The sequence below is a fragment of the Thamnophis elegans genome, chromosome Z (assembly GCF_009769535.1).
Source record: "Thamnophis elegans isolate rThaEle1 chromosome Z, rThaEle1.pri, whole genome shotgun sequence".
Taxonomy (NCBI): Eukaryota; Metazoa; Chordata; class Lepidosauria; order Squamata; family Colubridae; genus Thamnophis; species Thamnophis elegans.
Genome location: NC_045558.1, coordinates 129,671,049 through 129,690,937, shown reverse-complemented (window position 1 = coordinate 129,690,937; position 19,889 = coordinate 129,671,049). Strand labels below are relative to the sequence as shown.

The 19,889-nt window shown below is 38.8% G+C and overlaps 1 protein-coding gene across 1 annotated transcript in view; it reads left to right on the top strand.

Annotated features, from left to right (window-relative positions):
- The first annotated feature begins 133 nt into the window (after positions 1-133).
- The window catches only part of LOC116521777 (vomeronasal type-2 receptor 26-like), a 32,344-nt gene continuing 12,588 nt past the window's right edge, over positions 134-19,889 (top strand). Inside the window, exons 1-4 of the mRNA XM_032236433.1 lie at positions 134-669; positions 13,941-14,232; positions 15,308-16,168; positions 19,026-19,253. Of these exons, the coding sequence (XP_032092324.1) occupies positions 134-669; positions 13,941-14,232; positions 15,308-16,168; positions 19,026-19,253 (1,917 nt within the window). The remainder of the gene's footprint in view (positions 670-13,940; positions 14,233-15,307; positions 16,169-19,025; positions 19,254-19,889) is intronic.

Here is a 19,889-nt window from a genome sequence, read left to right as displayed (position 1 = left end):
TCCCCCGTATCCCTCCTATTTAGGAGGGAGCAGGTTATCCTAAACAGGGCGGCTGGGCGGGACTCAGCGGACGCAACCAAGGTGGCAATGTGAGATCTTTTTGCTGCCCTAAGTGCCCTGATGTATGGTAATGATGTATGGTAATATAGCGGCTGACATGGTGGAGGAGGCAGATAAATTATACAAAGTTATCATGAGGAGTACAGTCATTGCAGTGATCTTGAATGCTGAAATTACAGGCCTGATGACTTTGAGACTTATGATCTATGTTTTAGATTGTGATGATATACCAAAACAAAGAAAAGCCAAAATTTGGATCATGACAGCCCAGATGGAATTCACCTCCATTCTGATGCAAAGAGAATTGCCCATTGTTTTTCTCCATGGCGCTCTTTCCTTTGCAATCCACTCAAGGGAACTGACAGGGTTTCGAGAATTTATGCAGAAGAGAAACCCAACATTAGAAAAAGGAGATGGCTTTATTAGAGACTTTTGGAAAGATGCATTTGAATGCTCATTCTCCAGTGGTATTAAAGATCGGGACACTGACAAGATCTGCACAGGAGAAGAGAAACTAGAGACACTTTCTCAATCTATATTTGAATTGAGCATGACTAGCCACAACTACAGCATCTACAATGGAGTCTATGCTGTGGCACATGCTCTAAGGCAATTGTATTCCTCCCGGTTGAAATATGGGCAAAGAATTGATGAGAGGAGATGGAAGCTCTTCCTTCAGTCACCATGGCAGGTAATATTGGCCAATGAAACTGGTATCTGAAAATATCCAAACATTTATATATTTTTAAAAAACCTATTAAATTTTTCTACAGTTATTTCAACATTCAAGTCAATTGTTTATATATATTTTTAAAAACCTATACATTTTTTCTAAAGTTATTTTTAAATGCAAGTCAATTGTCCAGTAACGGAGAGAATGGCATTCCTTCAAAATTGATCGTCTGTCTGTCAGTCTGTCTGTTTCCCTATTTTTCTCTCTGTCTCTCTATCTCTACACCTCTCTAACCCTCTCTCTCTCTCTCTCTCTCTCTCTCTCTCTCTCTCTCTGTCTATCTATCTATCTATCTATCTACCTGCCTACCTGCCTACCTGCCTACCTGCCTACCTGCCTACCTGCCTACCTGCCTACCTGCCTACCTGCCTACCTGCCTACCTGCCTACCTGCCTACCTGCCTACCCGCCTGCCCGCCTGCCTACCTGCCTACCTGCCTACCTGCCTACCTGCCTACCTGCCTACCCGCCTGCCTACCCGCCTGCCTACCTGCCTGCCTACCTACCTACTTAAGTACCTACGTACCTACGTACCTACCTACCTACCTACCTACCTACCTAACTACCTAACTACCTACTTAATTTCTCCCATCAGGACATCTCTGCAAATCTCTAACCCTCTATCTCTATCATATCTATCTATCTATCTATCTATCTATCTATCTATCTATCTATCATCTATCTATCTATCTATCTATCTATCTATCTATCTATCTATCTCTGTCTGTCTGTCTGTCTGTCTACCCACCCACCTACCTAACTACCTAACTACCTAACTACCTAACTACCTAACTACCTAACTACCTAACTACCTAACTACCTAACCACCTAACCACCTAACCACCTAACCACCTAACCACCTAACCACCTAACTACATCTAATCTCTAATTATCAGACTGCCTTCCATTGAGGACCTGTATACTACTCAAGCCAGATAGAGGGCTGAGAAAATGCCTAGTTTATCCTTACCTAAACTGTTTTAACTTCTCCCCTCAGGACATCTGTACAGGGCATTTTATGCCAAAACAACCAGACATGAAAACAGGTTTTTTTCTCCATACTATCACTCTAAGAAGGATATAGTTCCTACAGTACTTATGCCTAAAGATACCTAACTATGTAGTAAGACTGTATTCCTATTATCCTTTCCTATTATCTACTCCTACTTATTGATATCATGTGACTAACATTTTTTTTTTGTTTCTATCATATGAATCATGATTGTATCTTATGATTTAGCAAGTTGTTGCTTAATGTCTATGGAGATTTTCAGTCATCCAGGTCATGGTTCATCCCAAAGGTGATTTTTCAAAAGGCAGCTTTGTTTTTTCTTGAAGACATTTAGTTTCCCATCATAATGCCTCCAGCAGATCCAAGAAGGCTTCACACAAATTTGCATTACTTATGAGGACACAGATAAACCTCCAAATGATCTCAGCAATTCTTAGAATGACTGCTAATGACCAAAAGACAAGAAGAAATATAAATTGTTCCATTGTCCACTATTCAGTCAAACTGAAGAAGCTTCTTGGATGAGTAGCGAAAGGTCTTCAAGGAAAAACAAAGTCCAGATGCCTTTGGAAAAAGCAACTTTGGGACACTTTATTGTATACTATGTATGTACATTGACAGCATATTCACCAGAGACAAATTCCTTATGTGCCCAATCACAGTTGGTCAATAAAGAAAATTCTATAATGGGAACATGGGAAAAGGTACTTCATACCAAAGGTATGAAATGCTTTATGTGGATGTATGTATTTAATGCATGATATTTGACAGGTTGACATGTAAAACTTTCTCACTGTCTTAATTTCACAGGGAACAAATTTTCTAGACAGTTGTAGATGAACTCATGCAAGGTTTTATCTAGAGAAGTAAATCAAATCTCTAGATTCCTTTTAGGACTGTCCTGATGTTTATTACAATCACCTAGCTATCATGATCTCCCTGGTGTCCATGAAAGTTTTAATACTTTTCCTACTTCCATTCCATCCTCATAAAATTCTCACCATAAATCAAAAGGAAAGGGGAGGAAAAACAAATTTTGGGGAAATGACAAAATTATTAATTTAATTGATAGCAAATTTGCCAATGAGCCATTTGACACAAATGTTCTTTTTCATTATCCACTAGCCAATATACTGGAATTGTCCAGGTATTTATTTATAGTGGGGAAATTTCTTGACCAAATGTAATTTCCAATGTTGGATTTTCCCCCTTACCCAAGGGATCCCTTTTGTGGAGTACTGTGAAGCCCTTACCATAGTAACTCCTATCTATCTATCTATCTATCTATCTATCTATCTATCTATCTATCTATCTATCTATCTATCTATCTATTTGTCTGTCTTTCTGTGTGTGTGTGTGTGTGTTTGTATTCAAGATTTTAAAGACATTCTTTATTTGAAAGAAATGGCCTTGAATTCTCTATATTGAATTTTTAATCTTATCTACATTTTATGAAACCAAAGTGAATTCTTAATTCTGAGAGCCTTCCATTTATCAAAAGTGTCTGTTTCTCAGTGTTTTTTATAGAGTTTCATCTGCAAATGTTTCAGTTGAAAACAAAATTAGGCAATAATGTAGAACATGCATGTGGTAAAGAATATATTTCTCCACCCATTTTAAATGGACTAGAGCAGTGGTGGAATCTAGATTTTTAAAGCATTTTTTACTACTGGTTCGCAGAACCAAGGCAATCATATCACCAGTTCAGCCAAACCGGGCCGAACCGGGAGAATTTCATCCTTGAAGTAGAGTGATAAAAACACAAATTTCCATTGACCTTAAGTCAATTTGAAAGGAATAAAAACCAAGATTTGCTAATCCTTTCAAAAAATTCTATTAACTTTCCGTCCCTCCCTCAATCCATCCTTCCTTCCTTCCTTCCTTCCTTCCTTCCTTCCTTCCTTCCTTCCTTCCTTCCTTTTTCTTTCTTTCTTATATCTTTCCAGCTCCACCATTTTTTGCAGCAGGTCTCCTTTAATAACACTGCTGGGGAACACATTTCTTTTGGCTCCAACGGGGAATTGATAACTGGATTTGATATATCCAACTGGCTGGCATTCCCAAATAAGTCATTTCTAAGAGCTAAAGTTGGAAAAATTGAGCCTATGGCTCACCCAGACAATCTTCTCACCATTTCCACCAAGGACATTGTTTGGCCCCACATGTTTAATCAGGTGTGACATATTTTTTCCACTATTATGAAATCATTTATCTACTAGGTACACATGTTCATGTTTATTGAATTAGGTGAATTTTAACCAGGTTTGCTCAATTTTCATTTTTTATTAAATCTTTCAGCTACTACCCAGTGTGTGTTCTTTTTTTTTCTTTATGTGCAATGTAAACATAAATATGGAAGTATATATAATAATAATGTATTGGGGGGGATCATAATATAGGAAATTTTTTTTATTAATATTTACAGTAATTGCTTAATATACTGTTTAAATCAGAGCACAGTTCTTATCTTCCATACTTCCAAATTGACTTTAATGGAGCTTCTTTCATATCAGACCTATACAAATAGTAAAAGCTTAATGAAAATGAGCTCTGATTACTGTATAAAGTTTGCATCTAGTCATCATTTTCATGGATTCTATATAAACCTCAGCATATTGTACCAAGTAGAGAAAGAGCTCAAAGAAAACAAGGAATGCACACAAAACTGGAATCTTAAAAAATATGTGCTCCAAAATTTCCAGAATTAAAAGCTCTCCATAACACATTCTGGTACTGATTACCTCAGAACAAATCTTAAGACTACTATATTAGACTACTATATTAGGCACAATCATACAATTAATCTAATAGGTATGAGCTATAAGCAGTGGTGGAATTCAATTTTTTTTTACTACTGGTTCGGTGGTTGTGGCTTTGTGGCATGGCAGGAGAAGGATACTGCAAAATCCCTATTCCCACCCCACCTCCCTAACCTGCTTTCCAGCTTCGTTCTCCTGTTCAGGGCAACAAAAGAAGATCAGCTGGGAGGCTGCAAAGAGGTGTGGGGCAACCTATTTGCCCGTTCTTTGAACCACTCAAAGTTTCTGATATTGGTTCTCCAGAACCTGTCAAAACTGTCTGAATACCACCTCTGGCTATGAGTAATTAATAGGCTCAGTGGAAAACATGAAATATTCAATATGAAGAGTTTGGGTATGTCTAACTGATAAAAAGAACAATCTAAAAATAAATTTGTCATGTGGCAGAATTCTGATTTAATTTATCAACAGACATTGCCTCTTTCCATCTGTAATAAGAAATGTCCTCTTGGTCATAGCAAGATAAAAGTGGAAGGGAAATTATCCTGCTGCTATGACTGCAGACGGTGCCCAGAAGGGAAGATAGCTGATCAAATGGGTAAGCAAAGGAACATTTGGAATATATCAATGTTTGAATAAATATAAATGGGACTGAATTTTTAATGAATGATGCAATGCCTCAAAATGTTGCAGTGCCTGAACATCCTAAGATTGTATAATTTAGTAATGAAAAATTTGGATTAATTAATGGGGTTTCTAGGGTAGAAATGGTGAATGGAAGAAAAGCAGAGCTGACTGTGCCAGAATGAAGAGCTAGGCTAGTAAACCTTTTTCAAAAAAATTCCTCTCCAGACAATAAAGAACTTGAGATCTCCCGCATTTGCTGCAGACATATAGTCCTGGTGACAAGACCCCAATAGCCGTATTCAGAAGTTTTAGAGCTCTGGTACTCAGGAGAATTCCTATCTTGCTCAAACCAGGGTCAGCATTTTAAAAAGGGCAATATATTTGCAGACTTCTTTTTTAATCCCTTTTGAAAATTTATTTTATTCATTTATTTAATTTGTCAAACATGTATGAGATAACAGGTAGAGAGTCACCCAGCTTGCTTCCTTCTGAGGCAGGACTAGAACTTGGAAATGTTGCCTCCCCCGAGGGACAGAAGGCAGAGGAGCTTTGCTCTCCTTTTTTCTCATTTTTTACTCTCTATTTTCTCCTTTTTTAATCCTTTCTACTTTTCAAACAATTTTTAACTTTTAACTTTGTTCTCCTTTTTACTCTCCATTTTTATTCTTTTTAAAAAAACATTCGTTCTACTTTTAAATCAATTTTTAATTTCCAACTTTTAAATTTAAAAAGTTTCAATTTTACGACTTGAGAGGTTCATCTTTTACTCCAGCTTTTACTCCAGTTTTTGACTCCAGGTAGTAAAGCATTTAATGAATGAGAGGAAGGTTTTCTCTACTAAGCGACAAAACTAGCTATCCATGGCTGTGACAATACCCAGACAACCTAAGATAAAAGACTTTTTTCAGATAATGGACACTGCAAACTGTCTACCACAAAGTGACAAAACAGACCAAGACAGGACTCCTACTTGGAACCACGGGATCGCCTCTCCCAGGGGGAGAAAAGAAAGAAGGCACAGTGTTCACCAAGCAGTAAGGAAGGTGGAGCTGTATTGCAAGGGAAATCCCCGGATTGGGATCAGCAGGCACAGGCTGAAGAGCGTAAGTTGGGAGGCCTGCTGGGAGGCTCGCAAATCCCTCTGTGTATTTGGAAGACAAATGACTCAGCAACTTTAAGTGAGTCAGCTCCATGCCAGGATAAGGGATTAGAATTGGAGCTTCACAATTACAGTGGACCAGTTTTAGGGCTTGAAAACAGCCAAGTGATAGTACAAAGGAGTTTATCAGCCGACACAGCATGCTCACTTCTCAGGCATTTTTGACGAGTTTGAAGAGGTGCGTTTAAAGTTGGACTCCGTGATCAATTTTATTGTGGTGGAACAGGCAGAAAAGCGGCAGGTCATATCGACTGGTTGGCCGACAGAAAGATCTGGTCAGATATCATCAATGAATCAACTGAGGGAGATTGTATTGAACATATATAATTCTGAGATAAATGCAGGTAGATGGACTTCAAAAAGATGGATAGCGACCTCTCTGTCGCAGCTTACGTGGAGTGATAAGGGGGCAATAAATTTGGTAGCATATGAATATCTTCCGCAATGCGATAATTATTCCAGAATTCTTCTTAAGTTCAAACAACAGCTCTTTCTAAGCCTGCTCATGCGAATAAGAGGATTCTTGGCTTTCTTCCAAATTTTACGATTTTAAATTTAATTTTTTTAAATTTAAAAAGTTTCAATTTTACTACTTGAGAAGTTCATTTTTTACTCCAGCTTTTACTCCAGTTTTTTACTCCAGGTAGAAAGCATTTAGTGAATGAGAGGAAGGTTTTCTCTACTAAGCAACAAAACTAGCTATCCATGGCTGTGACAATACCCAGACAACCTAAGACCAAAGACATTTTTCAGATAATGGACACTGTAAACTCTCTACCGCAAAGTGATAAAACAGACCAAGGCAGGACTCCTAATTGGAACCATGGGATGGCCTCTCCCAGCGGGGAGAAAAGATACAGTGCTCACCAAGCAGTAAGGAAGGTGGAGCTCGATTGCAGGGGCAGCAGAGAGTCGGCGGATGCTGTCGGCTTATTTCATCAACTGTGGGTTGTTCATCCTCCCCGCTTCCCTGGCCGGACACTTGCAAGGTTTTGGCACTGTTTGGGGATTTTTCCCCAGAATGGGATCGGCAGGTGCAGGCCAAAGAGAGTAAGTTGGGAGATCTGCTGGGAGGTTCGCAAATCCCTCCGCTTATTCGGAAGACAAATGACTCAGCAAATTTAAGTGAGTCAGCACCATGCTGGGATAAGGGAATAGAATTAGAACTTCCCAATTACAGTGGACCAGCAGGAGACTTGGGTTAGTGGTGACGATGCCCCTATTGAGCTCCCTGGGTTTAATATTTGGCAGATACCACCAAAGAGGGTAGCTATAAAGGGAAGAGCCTCAGGAGGGTTGTGCATTTTGGTAAAAGTCAACTTCGGATGGAAGTGAAACGAGATATGCTTGGAATCTGGCCCTTTATTTTCTCAAGCAATCCATTTGGCATAATAGATGTTTATGTTAACCCAGCAATGGGCGACCTGTGGGAGGCACTGGAGGTAAAGATCTTAGATATACGGAAAGTGTCAATCATGGAGGTGAGGTGTTTAATCTCTTCCCTGAAGTCAAACAAAGCTCCAGGACAGGATGCACTCCTGGCATCATTATTTAAAGAAAATATAACCTGGTGGGTCCCTGTCCTGGCAGGTCTCTTTACTTTTATTAATAGAACAGGGCAAATTCCTGCTAGTTTAGCAATAGCAGTTACACTTATATACTGCTTCATAGGGCTTTTAGCCCTCTCTAAGCAGTTTACAGAGTCAGCATATTGCCCCCAACAACAATCCGGGTCCTCATTTTACCCACCTCGGAAGGATGGACCTCAGTCAACCCTGAGCCAGTGAGATTTGAACAGCCGAACTGCAGTTTACAGAGTCAGCATATTGCCCCCAACAACAATCCGGGTCCTCATTTTACCCACCTCGGAAGGATGGACCTCAGTCAACCCTGAGCCAGTGAGATTTGAACAGCCGAACTGCAGAACTGCAATCAACTGAAGTAGCCTGCAGTGCTGCATTTAACTACTGCACCACCTCGGCTCATAGTTTGCACACATCAATAATTATTCCACTACATAAAAAAGGCTCTAGAGATAACCCAGATGATTTCCAGTAAATTAATCTAATCGATATTTCAGCAAACATTTATGCTAAGTATTTGCTTAATAAATTAGAAGATTGGATAAAGAGAAATAACATTCTAGCTGAAGAACAGACAGGCTTCAGGAGCGGAAGAACTACGATGGACAATAGTTTTATATTGGACCATCTAATAACAAAGTTTAAGTTTTGGAAAAGAAAACACTGTATGTGGCATTTATAGATCTGAATGGCAGAAGAATAGAACAAGTTCAATCATTTACCTATTTAGGGATAGTATTCCAGACAAATAGTAAATGGAATAAACGTGTAACAGCCGGAGTTCAGAAGTCTTTGGCTCGGACAGACCAATTTAATAAACTTATCTTAGGTCAGAATGTAAGTGGCATAGTTCTAGATTGTCCAAGACAAACATTTCCATCCTGGTAGCATAAGGTATTCTATTATGTGCAGAGGAGTGGACTACTCTTCTCGTGAAATAACTTTGGACTTGCTTGACTGTATTAATGTCTGATATACAGTGTGGGTTCTAGGCAGATGAGCTGTATTCAAGAATTGGTCTGGCAAAGGTTTTGTATGCCCTAGTTTGCAGTAAATATTACTGGAGAACAAATTTAAGAAGCTTAAATTTAAGTTACTTAAGAAGCTTAAATAACTGCTTTTATGAAGCTGCTTTCTTAAACCAGGAAGTTTCATTACAAGCTCCGTGGGGTGACCAATTTCCTATCAAGTGCCAGACCAATCTTCACCTTGGTTGTTAGAAGAGCCAGGTCCCACAAATGCACTGCTTGATACAGGGATTTACACATAAACAAACAGCAGCTTGAATTAGATGCTGAAACGACTGGGCAAGTGTAGTTCATACAAAAGTAATATAACTCAGATGAACCATAGGGTGTTCATAAATGCTCTGCTGTTTTTTGTTTCTTTTTCCCTAGACTTGGATGATTGTTTCTCATGCCCAGAAGATCAATATCCAAACAAAGAACAGGATAGTTGCTTTCCTAAAAGGATAACTTACTTGTCTTATCAAGATCCTTTGGGTAGTTCTTTGGCAATGATTGCAGCCTTCTTTTCTGTCATGTCAATTTTGGTACTGGGGATCTTCATTAAAAACCAGGGCACTCCCATCGTTAAAGCTAACAACAGAAACCTCATTTATATTCTTCTCACTGCTCTCCTGCTCTCCTTCCTTTGCACTCTATTCTTCATTGGACAACCTGACCAAGTGAAATGTCTCATGTGACAAACAGCGTTTGGCATCATGTTTTCTATAGCTCTTTCTTGTATACTGGGGAAAACAACCATTGTTGTTCTTGCTTTCCTGGCCACCAAGCCAGGCTCCAAAATGAGGAAATGGGTGGGGAAAGGGCTGGCTATCTCTATTGTCCTATCTTGCTCCCTGATACAATTCTGCCTTTGTGTGATATGGCTTGCAATTTCTCCTCCCTTCCCCGATTCTGACATGCATTCCATGGCTGAAGAAATTGTCCTTCAATGTAATGAAGGTTCAACCACTATGTTTTATACTGTCCTTGGCTTTATGGGGTTCTTGACTGCTGTCAGCTTTACAGTGGCTTTCCTAGCTAGGAATTTACCTGACAGCTTCAATGAAGCCAAATTTATCACCTTCAGCATGTTGGTCTTTTGCAGTGTCTGGGTTTCATTTGTTCCCACCTATCTCAGCACCAAGGGGAAATACGTGGTGGCCGTGGAGATCTTCTCCATTTTGGCTTCAGCAGCTGGATTACTGGGCTGTATCTTTTCCCCTAAATGCTATATCATTATTTTGAGGCCTGATCTGAATACAAAAGAGCAACTAGCAAAGAAATAAAACTGAATTTTACCTAACAACTTGAATGAATCCCTAATGTGAAAATAATGTTATTGGTTTACTGCAGCACATGTGTTTCACAGCTTTATGTGGGAGTAAAGACAATATTTCTGTCTGTACCTTGCAAAATCAGTTGCAGATAGGCAGAGGGGCACCCAAATGTTATATTGTTGTATGTACTCTCTAGGTTAGGCCTGGTGTGGACTAATAGGCAGACCCCAATTCTCTTAAAATAACACATTTAATAGGATCCAAGCCCAATGGTGGGCCCTTCCATATGGTTGGGAAAGGACCACATACAGGCATTTATAATTTAATAGTTACATAAGTGAGGGAATAAAAACTAATTACAAAGGAAACATACATCTGTGAAACAAAGAAATTCCTTCCTGGTGGCCTTCCTAGCTAGAAATGTACGCTTCATAACAGCCCTACCCCCTGAAAAAACCTTCCAAATATTCTTCACAATCATTTTTTAAACACTTAGGGGAAAATTCCCATTAATATCCTAAGTAAAGGATAGAGCTAGAACAGTGATGGCGAACCTTTTTTGGCTCACGTGCCATAAGCAGGGGGAGAACGGGTGTGGGTTTGTGCACAGGTATGCCATACCCATAGGGCAATGCGGGACCACCACAATGGGTATGCGTGCATTACAGCCCCCCTTTTTTGCATGCCTTTTTGCCCTCCTCAGGCTTCAGATGCTTTATAGGAGCCTGGGGAGGGTGAAAACAGTCCTTCCGCCCCTCCCGGAGGCCCTCCAGATGCTTCAGGTGTTTGCTGAAGCCTCCAGAGCACATAAAACCACCCCTAAGGGCAAACTGTATGTTCGGGAACAAAGTTCTGGTTTCTCATAGAGCCGGTTTAAGCTCTCCATAGCCTTCGAGCCCCTTTCAGAGGCTTCCCTGAAGGCTATGGAGGACAAAAATGACCCTACGAGAAAACCTGAAGTGACTTGTGGTTTGCTCGCCAGATTGTTTTTACACCTCTGGAGCCTTCAGGGTAACCTCCTGAAGGTCCCTGAAGGCTGCGGAGCGCTTAAACTGGCCCTACGAGCAAACCAGAAGTCAGTTCCTGAACTTCCAGTTTGTCCATAGGGCCAGTTTTTAGGGCTCCAGAGGCTTCAGGGAAGCTCATTTTTTTGGGGGGGGGGCTGTTTTTGCCATACTCTATAAAGCCTTGGACATAGGGAAGGGCAAAAAATGACTTTAAAAAAGGTTGAACTCACCTGGCAAGTGCATGCATGCATTCTGGACAGCTGACAGGGCAACGCCTCATGTGCCCTGACAAATGACTCTGGGTGCCACCTGTGGCACACATACCATAGGTTCACCATCCGAGAGCTAGAGGGAAAGATCTGCCTGCCTGCCTGCCTGCCTGCCTGCCTGCCTGCCTGCCTGCCTGCCTGCCTGCCTGCCTATCTATCGATGGATGGATGGATGGATGGATGGATGGATGGACAGATGGAGTGAAAGACACACAGACAGACAGATAGACAGATAAACGTGTTTCCCTAAAAATAAGACCGTGTCTTATTTTCTTTTGGGCCCCAAAATAAGCACATGTTTCCATGAATGGGATTCCCACCAATTCTGCTTGCTTGTGGGGAAGCAGGAGACTGTACAGCATGCCAGCGCCACTGCTGTGAGGTGGGGGGTGGAGTTGCCCTACATGCCCTGCATTGGCTTACCTGAGGGCTCCTGCAGCCAGGCCACTCATGCCCCAACACCTGCCTCACCTCACAACCTTGGAATCAGAACACCACTTAGCCTTCTGCTCAGTTGTGGCCACAAGTAAGCAGAAGTGGATTGGAGGCCACATGGGCTCCTGTTGCAAATGGCTCTGGGTGCTCTTGCCATGAGGCAGGTGTCTGGGCCTTTGAGGCCTAGCTGTGGGGGCCCTGAGGTAAGCTAATGCAGGAAACATGGTGCAGCTCCACCACCATCCTCCCTTGCTTCATGGCTATGTGGAACCAGATGGAAAGAGTGTGTGGGTTGGCAGCCGTATAAAGTCATAAGTAGGGCTTATTTTATATTAAGCCTAAACATAAAAATGTTCTAAGTCTTATTTTTGGGATAGGTCTTATTTTTAGAGAAAAGGGTTCGATAGATAATAGACCTGTACTTTTAAGTGACTGTATCAGACCCACTAGAAAGGTTCACTTTGAACTATATTTGGCAGAATTCCAAGTCTTATGGAACATCCCAACATTATTTCCCTCTTTCAAAGTATCCTTCATCTCAATAAATTATGTTAAACTGCAACTTTTCATAGCAGAAACTCTTTCAGCAGAAGATTGAGAATTTGACTGCAACCAATGAATTTCAGTTCTTTTAAAATTGTGTTTTAAATCAATAAAGTTTGGAATCTGCGTACAGATATGTATCTGCCGAAAATGGCATCATCTTTAGAAAAAAAAGTCATAACAATTTTTTCTTTGGTGCATATGGCCCTACTCCCATTTTCTCAAATGATATGTTTGATTTTGACATTTTGCACAGAAGCAAAAGAAAAAAATACTATTGCAAGTAAGCCATTACCTTCTAAGTAATTATCAAATTAAGTGTTCTTTGCTCCCTATCTCAAGGGAACCCTGATAAACATGAAAAAAAAACCTATGAATCCATGTTTTAAAAAACTGCATTATATTAATATAGGCTCAGAAGTAAAGGTTTACAAGTAGAGAGAACAAAAAAGAAAGATGTTTAATCTGTGATACTTCATTTTACATAATATTCCTGAAAGGCTTGTTGATTAGGACTCAGATCAGTATTTGAATAATAACATTCAAGCTATACTTTAATATCTACAATGGCCATATTTTATTCTGAGCTGCTTCTGTTCACAACACTGATTTTATTCTTTTTTCCTAAGTGGATGTGCAGTTCTTCTGCTCACAACTGCAATCTCAGAGGTCCTCTTCCAATTTCTCACAAGTACTATCAGTCTGGAGAATTAATTGTTGCTGCTGTTATATATCAGGTCTTCTTTCTTTCAAATCAGATCATGTTTCAAAATGTTCCTTCTCATGATGTGCTTGATCAATACTTGTAAGTATCCTCGGCCTCATTCTCAAACTCTGAACTATCACCACCTAAAAGTTGTCATTTTATTCTTCCTCTTTACCTTTCTGCTCAAATCAAAATGCTCACCATATAGCTCACTGAAATTGTCCTTAGTCCTATAAATTCTAGGATTAAAAGACACTTAGCCTCCACTAATACTGCAGTCATAAATGAGGAAATAATGTACTATGACTTCCCATTTATATATTTATTTCTTTTATTTTTGTCCCATCTTTACTATTTATACAAATCATTCAAGGGAGCAAACATATACAACTCGCCTTCCTTCTCTTATCTTCTCAATAACCACAATTCTGTGAGGTGAGTTGGGCTGAAAGAGAATGACAGGCTGAAGTCACATAGAAGGTGGGATTTGAACTCCTATTCTCTTACTTTTAACTGTAAACCAAACTGGCTCAAATTGACTGTCTTCTAGAAGAAAATTAAGCAGAAAATAAATAAGCATCCCAATGTTGTCTCAGTACAACGTTAGCTACCCGTTCCCAATATCATTGCTTCCCAATCAATACAACCTCGGGCTATTAAGCAAAAATAACCACAACGTTTTGGATGGGCATGAATGTATATAACAATTAAAATGTGATTCTGAAGCAGAAATGTATTGACATAGTTTATAACTCTCACTGAAGGTACCTCACTCATAATTACCAACACACGTTGGCTCTGGCATTTGCTGTTAATGAGATCAATCAACAGTCAGAAATATTACCCAATGTGACTCTGGGGTTCCACATTGGTACTGACAATCATGAGGATATTACGACTTATCTTTTAGCCATGGAATTTCTATCTACAAAAGATAAATTTATCCCCAACTACAAATGTAATGCCCAGAACAACACGGTAGCTGTCATTGGAGGACCTCGTGCTAGGACCTGCCTCAACATGGCAAACAGTCTCTGCAACTTCAAATTTCCCCAGGTGAGACATAAATATAGTAAAAAATGCAAAGTTCACTTGCTCTTTGATGATTTTTGGTATCACACATTTGAGACATGTAGATGACAAATATATAAAAAGGAAATCACTAGAATTTCTATCAGGCTCAATGAGGAACATGTTATTAGACAACATATATAAGTATAACCATGGTTTTGAATACATGAAATGGATCCAAATAAAAAGGGACATTAGAACAGGGATGGTAGGCAAGTTGGTGTGCTTATGCACTCCCCTTACAGACCTCTTAGGAATGGGGTGAGGTGGACAGTCTAAGGTTAAAGTTATGGGGGTTTGGGGAAGAGATGACAGTCAGGTAGTGCATTCCAGGCATTGACCACTGTGTTGCTGAAGTCACATTTTCTGTAATCAACATTGGAGCAGTTTACCTTAAGATTGCCACTATACTTGAAATTTTGGGTTTAGACAACTTAGAATTATGTTGCCTTCAGTCTGACCTAAACGTAGTATGTAAAATTACCTGCTACAATGTTCTACCTGTCAATGACTTCAACCACAACAATACCTAATGCCACTAAGGAGTGGAGGACTCTTCTCACGAAATATCTCTGGTCTCACTCGATTGCATTAATGTCCGACATATGTTGCGGGTTCCAAAAAGATAAGCTGTGTTTGAGAATTGGTCTGGCAAATGTTTTGTATGCTCTGGTACAATATTACCAAAGAAGAAGTTTCGCAACACTGGTTTAACAACTTTTAATGCTTTTTTTAAGCAATGTTGTTACAGAGGGCTCTGGTTCTTAGATCATTAGATATGAGTACTCCAAAATCCTTGACAGAGTGAGGGTTGTCTGAAAGGTCATGTCCACCTAGTTTATAGTTTGTGTTCTGATTTTTTTTTGCCAATGTAGAATATTTGTTGGTTGAAATTGGAAATTACTAATTGCTTGATCAATTCTTTGATCAATTGACAACTTCAAAATATCAAGTTTCAAAAATGTAATTTTATGCATTGCATCAAATAAAAATGTGTGTAATTCATATTATTCTTTAGAAAAATTCCTTTGTTTTCTATGATTTTCTTATTCCCATTTAGATCACATATGGATCAGCTCCTTTCATGAATGATGAAATAGCAGCAAGGTTTGTCAAATGGATGTTCCCCGTTGAGGTGCACCAGTATAATGGAATACTACACTTACTGTTGCATTTTGGATGGACCTGGGTTGGGAAAGTGTGCTTTGTTGAGGAAGATAAAGAGAGGTTCATTCAGAATAGCCTTTCCATGTTTACAGAGAAAGGGATCTGCTTTGACTTTATAGACAGTATTCCCCATATAATGTATGGTAATTTAGCGGCTGACATGGTGGAGGAGGCAGATAAATTATACAAAGTCATCATGAGGAGTACAGTCATTGCAGTGATCTTGAATGCTGAAATTACAGGCCTGGTGGCTTTGAGACTTATGATCTATGTTTTAGATTCTGATGATATACCAAAACAAAGAAAAGCCAAAATTTGGATCATGACAGCCCAGATGGAATTCACTTCCATTCTGATGCAAAGAGAATTGCCCATTGTTTTTCTCCATGGTGCTCTTTCCTTTGCAATCCACTCAAGGGAACTGACAGGGTTTCGAGAATTTATGCAGAAGAGAAACCCAACATTAGAAAAAGGAGATGGCTTTATTAGAGACTTTTGGAAAGATGCATTTGAATGCTCATTCTCCAGTGGTATTAAAGATGGGGACACTGACAAGATCTGCACAGGAGAAGAGAAACTGGAGACACTTTCTCAATCTATATTTGAATTGAGCATGACTGGCCACAGCTACAGCATCTACAATGCAGTCTATGCTGTGGCATATGCTCTAAGGCAATTGCATTCCTCCCGGTTCAAATATGGGCAAAGAATTGATGAGAGGAGATGGAAGCTCTTCCTTCAGTCACCATGGCAGGTAATATTGGCCAATGAAACATTCTGAAAGATAATCAGTTGATATGCTTAGGGCAACAATTAAAAATTGGGGAGAGGTTGCCTCTTTAAAGTTGGTTGAAAGGTAGTCCATCATCAGAAGTTACTTCTTGCTTCTGTGGTTAATATCAAAGATAATATGAAGACAGTATTGACCGCTATCTGAAAATATCCAAACATTAATATAGTTTTAAAAAACATATTAATTATTTTTCTAAAGATTTTCAACATTCAAGTCAATTGTCCAGTAACGGAGAGAATGGCATTCCTTCAAAATTGATTGTCTTTCTGTCAGTCTGTCTGTCTCCCTATTTTTCTCTCTGTCTCACTATCTCTGCACCTCTCTAACCCTCTATCTCTATCTCTATCTCTATCTCTATCTCTATCCTATCTATCTATCTATCTATCTATCTATCTATCTATCTATCTATCTATCTATCTATCTATCTATCTATCTATCTATCTATCTATCTACCTACCTACCTACCTACCTACCTACCTACCTACCTACCTACCTATTTGTAATCTCTAATTATCAGGCTGCCTTCCATTAAGGACCAGAAAGACAAGCCAGAAAGAGGGCTGAGAAAATGCCCAGTTTATCCTTACATAAACTGTTTTAACTTGTCCCCTCAGGACATCTGTACAGGGCATTTGATGCCAAAAGAACCAGACATGGAAACAGGTTTTTTTCTCCATACTATCACTCTAAGAAGCATATAATTCCCACAGTACTGTCTTATGCCTAACGATACCTAACTATGTAGTAGGACTGTATTTCTATTATCCTTCTCATCTTTCTATTACCTACTCCCTTTATCCTTTCCTATTTCCTACTCCTATTTTTTTATATGATATCATGTGACTAACTTTTTTTTGTTTCTATCATATGAATCATGATTGTATCTTATGATTTAGAAAGTTGTTGCTTAATGTCTATGGAGATTTTCAGTCATCCAGGACATGGTTCATCCTAAAGGGGGTGATTTTTCAAAAGGCAGCTTTGTTTTTTCTTGAAGACATTTAGTTTCCCATCATATCCCTCCAGCAGATCCAAGAAGGCTTTACACAAATTTGCATTACTGTCGAGGACACAGATAAACCTCCAAATGACCTCAACAATTCTTAGAATGACTGCTAATGACCAAAAGACAAGAAGAAATATAAATTCTTCCATTGTCCACTATTCAGTCAAACTGAAGAAGCTTCTTGGATGAGTAGAGAAAGGTCTTCAATGAAAAACAAAGTCCAGATGCCTTTGGAAAAAGCAACTTTGGGACACTTTATTGTACACTATGTCTGTACACTGACAGCATATTCACAGAGACAAATTCCTTATGTGCCCAATCACAGTTGGTCAATAAAGAAAATTCTATAATGGGAACTTGGGAAAAGGTACTTCATTCCAAATATATGAAATGGTTTGTGTGGATGTATGTATAATGCATGATATTTGACAGGTTGACATGTAAAACTTTCTCACTGTCTTAATTTCAGAGGGAACAAATTTTCTAGACAGTTGTAGATGAACTCATGCAAAGTTATATCTAGAGAAGTAAATCAAATCTCTAGATTCCTTTTAGGACTATCCTGATGTTTATTGCAATCTCTTAGCTATCATGATCTCCCTGTTGTCCATGGATGTTTTATTACTTTTCCTACTTCCATTCCATCATCATAAAATTCTCACCATAAGTCAAAAGGAAAAGAGAGTACAAACAAATTTTGGGGAAACGACAAAATTATTAATTCAATTGATAGCAAATTTGTCAATGAACCATATGAAACAAATGTTCTTTTTCATTATCCACTAGCCAATATTCTGGCATTTCCCAGGTATTTATTTATAGTGGAGAAATGTTTTGACCAAATGTAATTTCCAATGTTGGATTTTCCCTCTTACCCAAGGGGTCCCTTTTGTGGAATACTATGAAGCCGTTACCATGGTAATTCCACTGCACTGCACAGTAGAAATCATTTTACGGCAGTACATTAGAAACCATTTTAAGGCATAACAGGCAGTATCTTAACAGAAGACACAAACACCGAGGGTTGTCTTACCCTCACAAAATTTTTCTTCCAGAGGGTTCTTAAGGCATTCCGGAGTTATGCCAGAAAACAAACAAACACAAACACACACACACACACACACACACACACACACAAACATTTCTTTTTGTAGATTTTCACAGGTGTAGGTATGCTGGCCTTATTGTACACTGGTCTTTTCCCGTGTAAGATTGAGACAATGTGTGTGTGTGTGTGTGTGTGTGTTAAATGGCCTTGAAATTTTAATCTTTTCTACATTTTATGAAACCAAAGTGAATTTCTAATTCTGAGAGCCTTCCATTTATCAATAGTGTCTGTTTCTCAATTTTGTTATAGAGTTTTCATCTGCAAATGTTTCAGTTGTAAAGAAAGTTAGGCAATAATGTAGAACATGCATGTGGTAAAGAATATATTTCTCTATCCATTTTAAATGGACTAGAGCAGTGGTGGAAACTAGATTTTTACAGCATTTTTTTACTACTGGTTCACAGAACAAAGACAATCACATCTACCAGTTCGGCCAAACTGGGCCGAACAGGGAGGATTTCATCCCTGGAGTAGAGTGATGAAAACGCAAATTTCTATTGACCTTAAGTCAATTTGAAAGGAATAAAAACTGAGATTTGCTAATCCCTTCAAAGAATTCTATTAACTTTCCCTCCCTCCCTCAATTCATCCTTCCTTCCTTCCTTCCTTCCTTCCTTCCTTCTTTCCTTCCTTCCTTCCTTCCTTCCTTCCTTCCTTCCTTCCTTCCTTCCTTCCTTCCTTTGTTATTTCTTATTTCTTTCCAGCTCCACCGTTTTTTGCAGCAGGTCTCCTTTAATAACACCGCTGGGGAACATATTTCTTTTGGCTCCAATGGGGAATTGATAACTGGATTTGATATATCCAATTGGCTGGCATTCCCAAATAAGTCATTTCTAAGAGCTAAAGTTGGAAAAATTGAACCTATGGCTCACCCAGACAATCTTCTCACCATTTCCACCAAGGACATTGTTTGGCCCCACATGTTTAATCAGGTGTGACATATTTTTTGCACTATTATGAAATCATTTATCTACTAGGTACACATGTTCATGTTTGTTGAATTAGGTGAATTTTAGTCAGGTGTGCTCAATTTTCATTTTTTATTAAATCTTTCAGCTACTAACCAGTGTATGTACTTTTTTTTCTTTTTTTACATTTTTTATTTTTATTAAACAAACACACACACACAAAAATAATCATCTTACATTATATCTTGTAGAAAGTGTGTCAATTGGTTACAATTAGCTTTTGTCCTTCTCTTCCACGGTCATTGCTTACATTCATATCAAATGTCACAGTTCTTAATGAGTCTTACTTTCAACAACTTTCTCTTTCAACTTAGTTCTCATTTAACTGAAATATTTTTAGTGTCCTTTTTCCTAGGATAATCCATAGTTGAAAAACACAACCACCTAATGGCATTTCATTAATTATTACAAAATCATCCAATAGCGTTAAACCTTTATAACATATTCTAAACAAAAATTAGTTGACAAAATGTCTAAGCCCTCCCCATATCACTGTTTACAATTTGTGTCCACACTCCTTTTGTTATGGTAGTACATATATGTATCATTAACTGTATACCTATTCCTTATCATTCCATTGTTAGTTGTTATAATTAATAT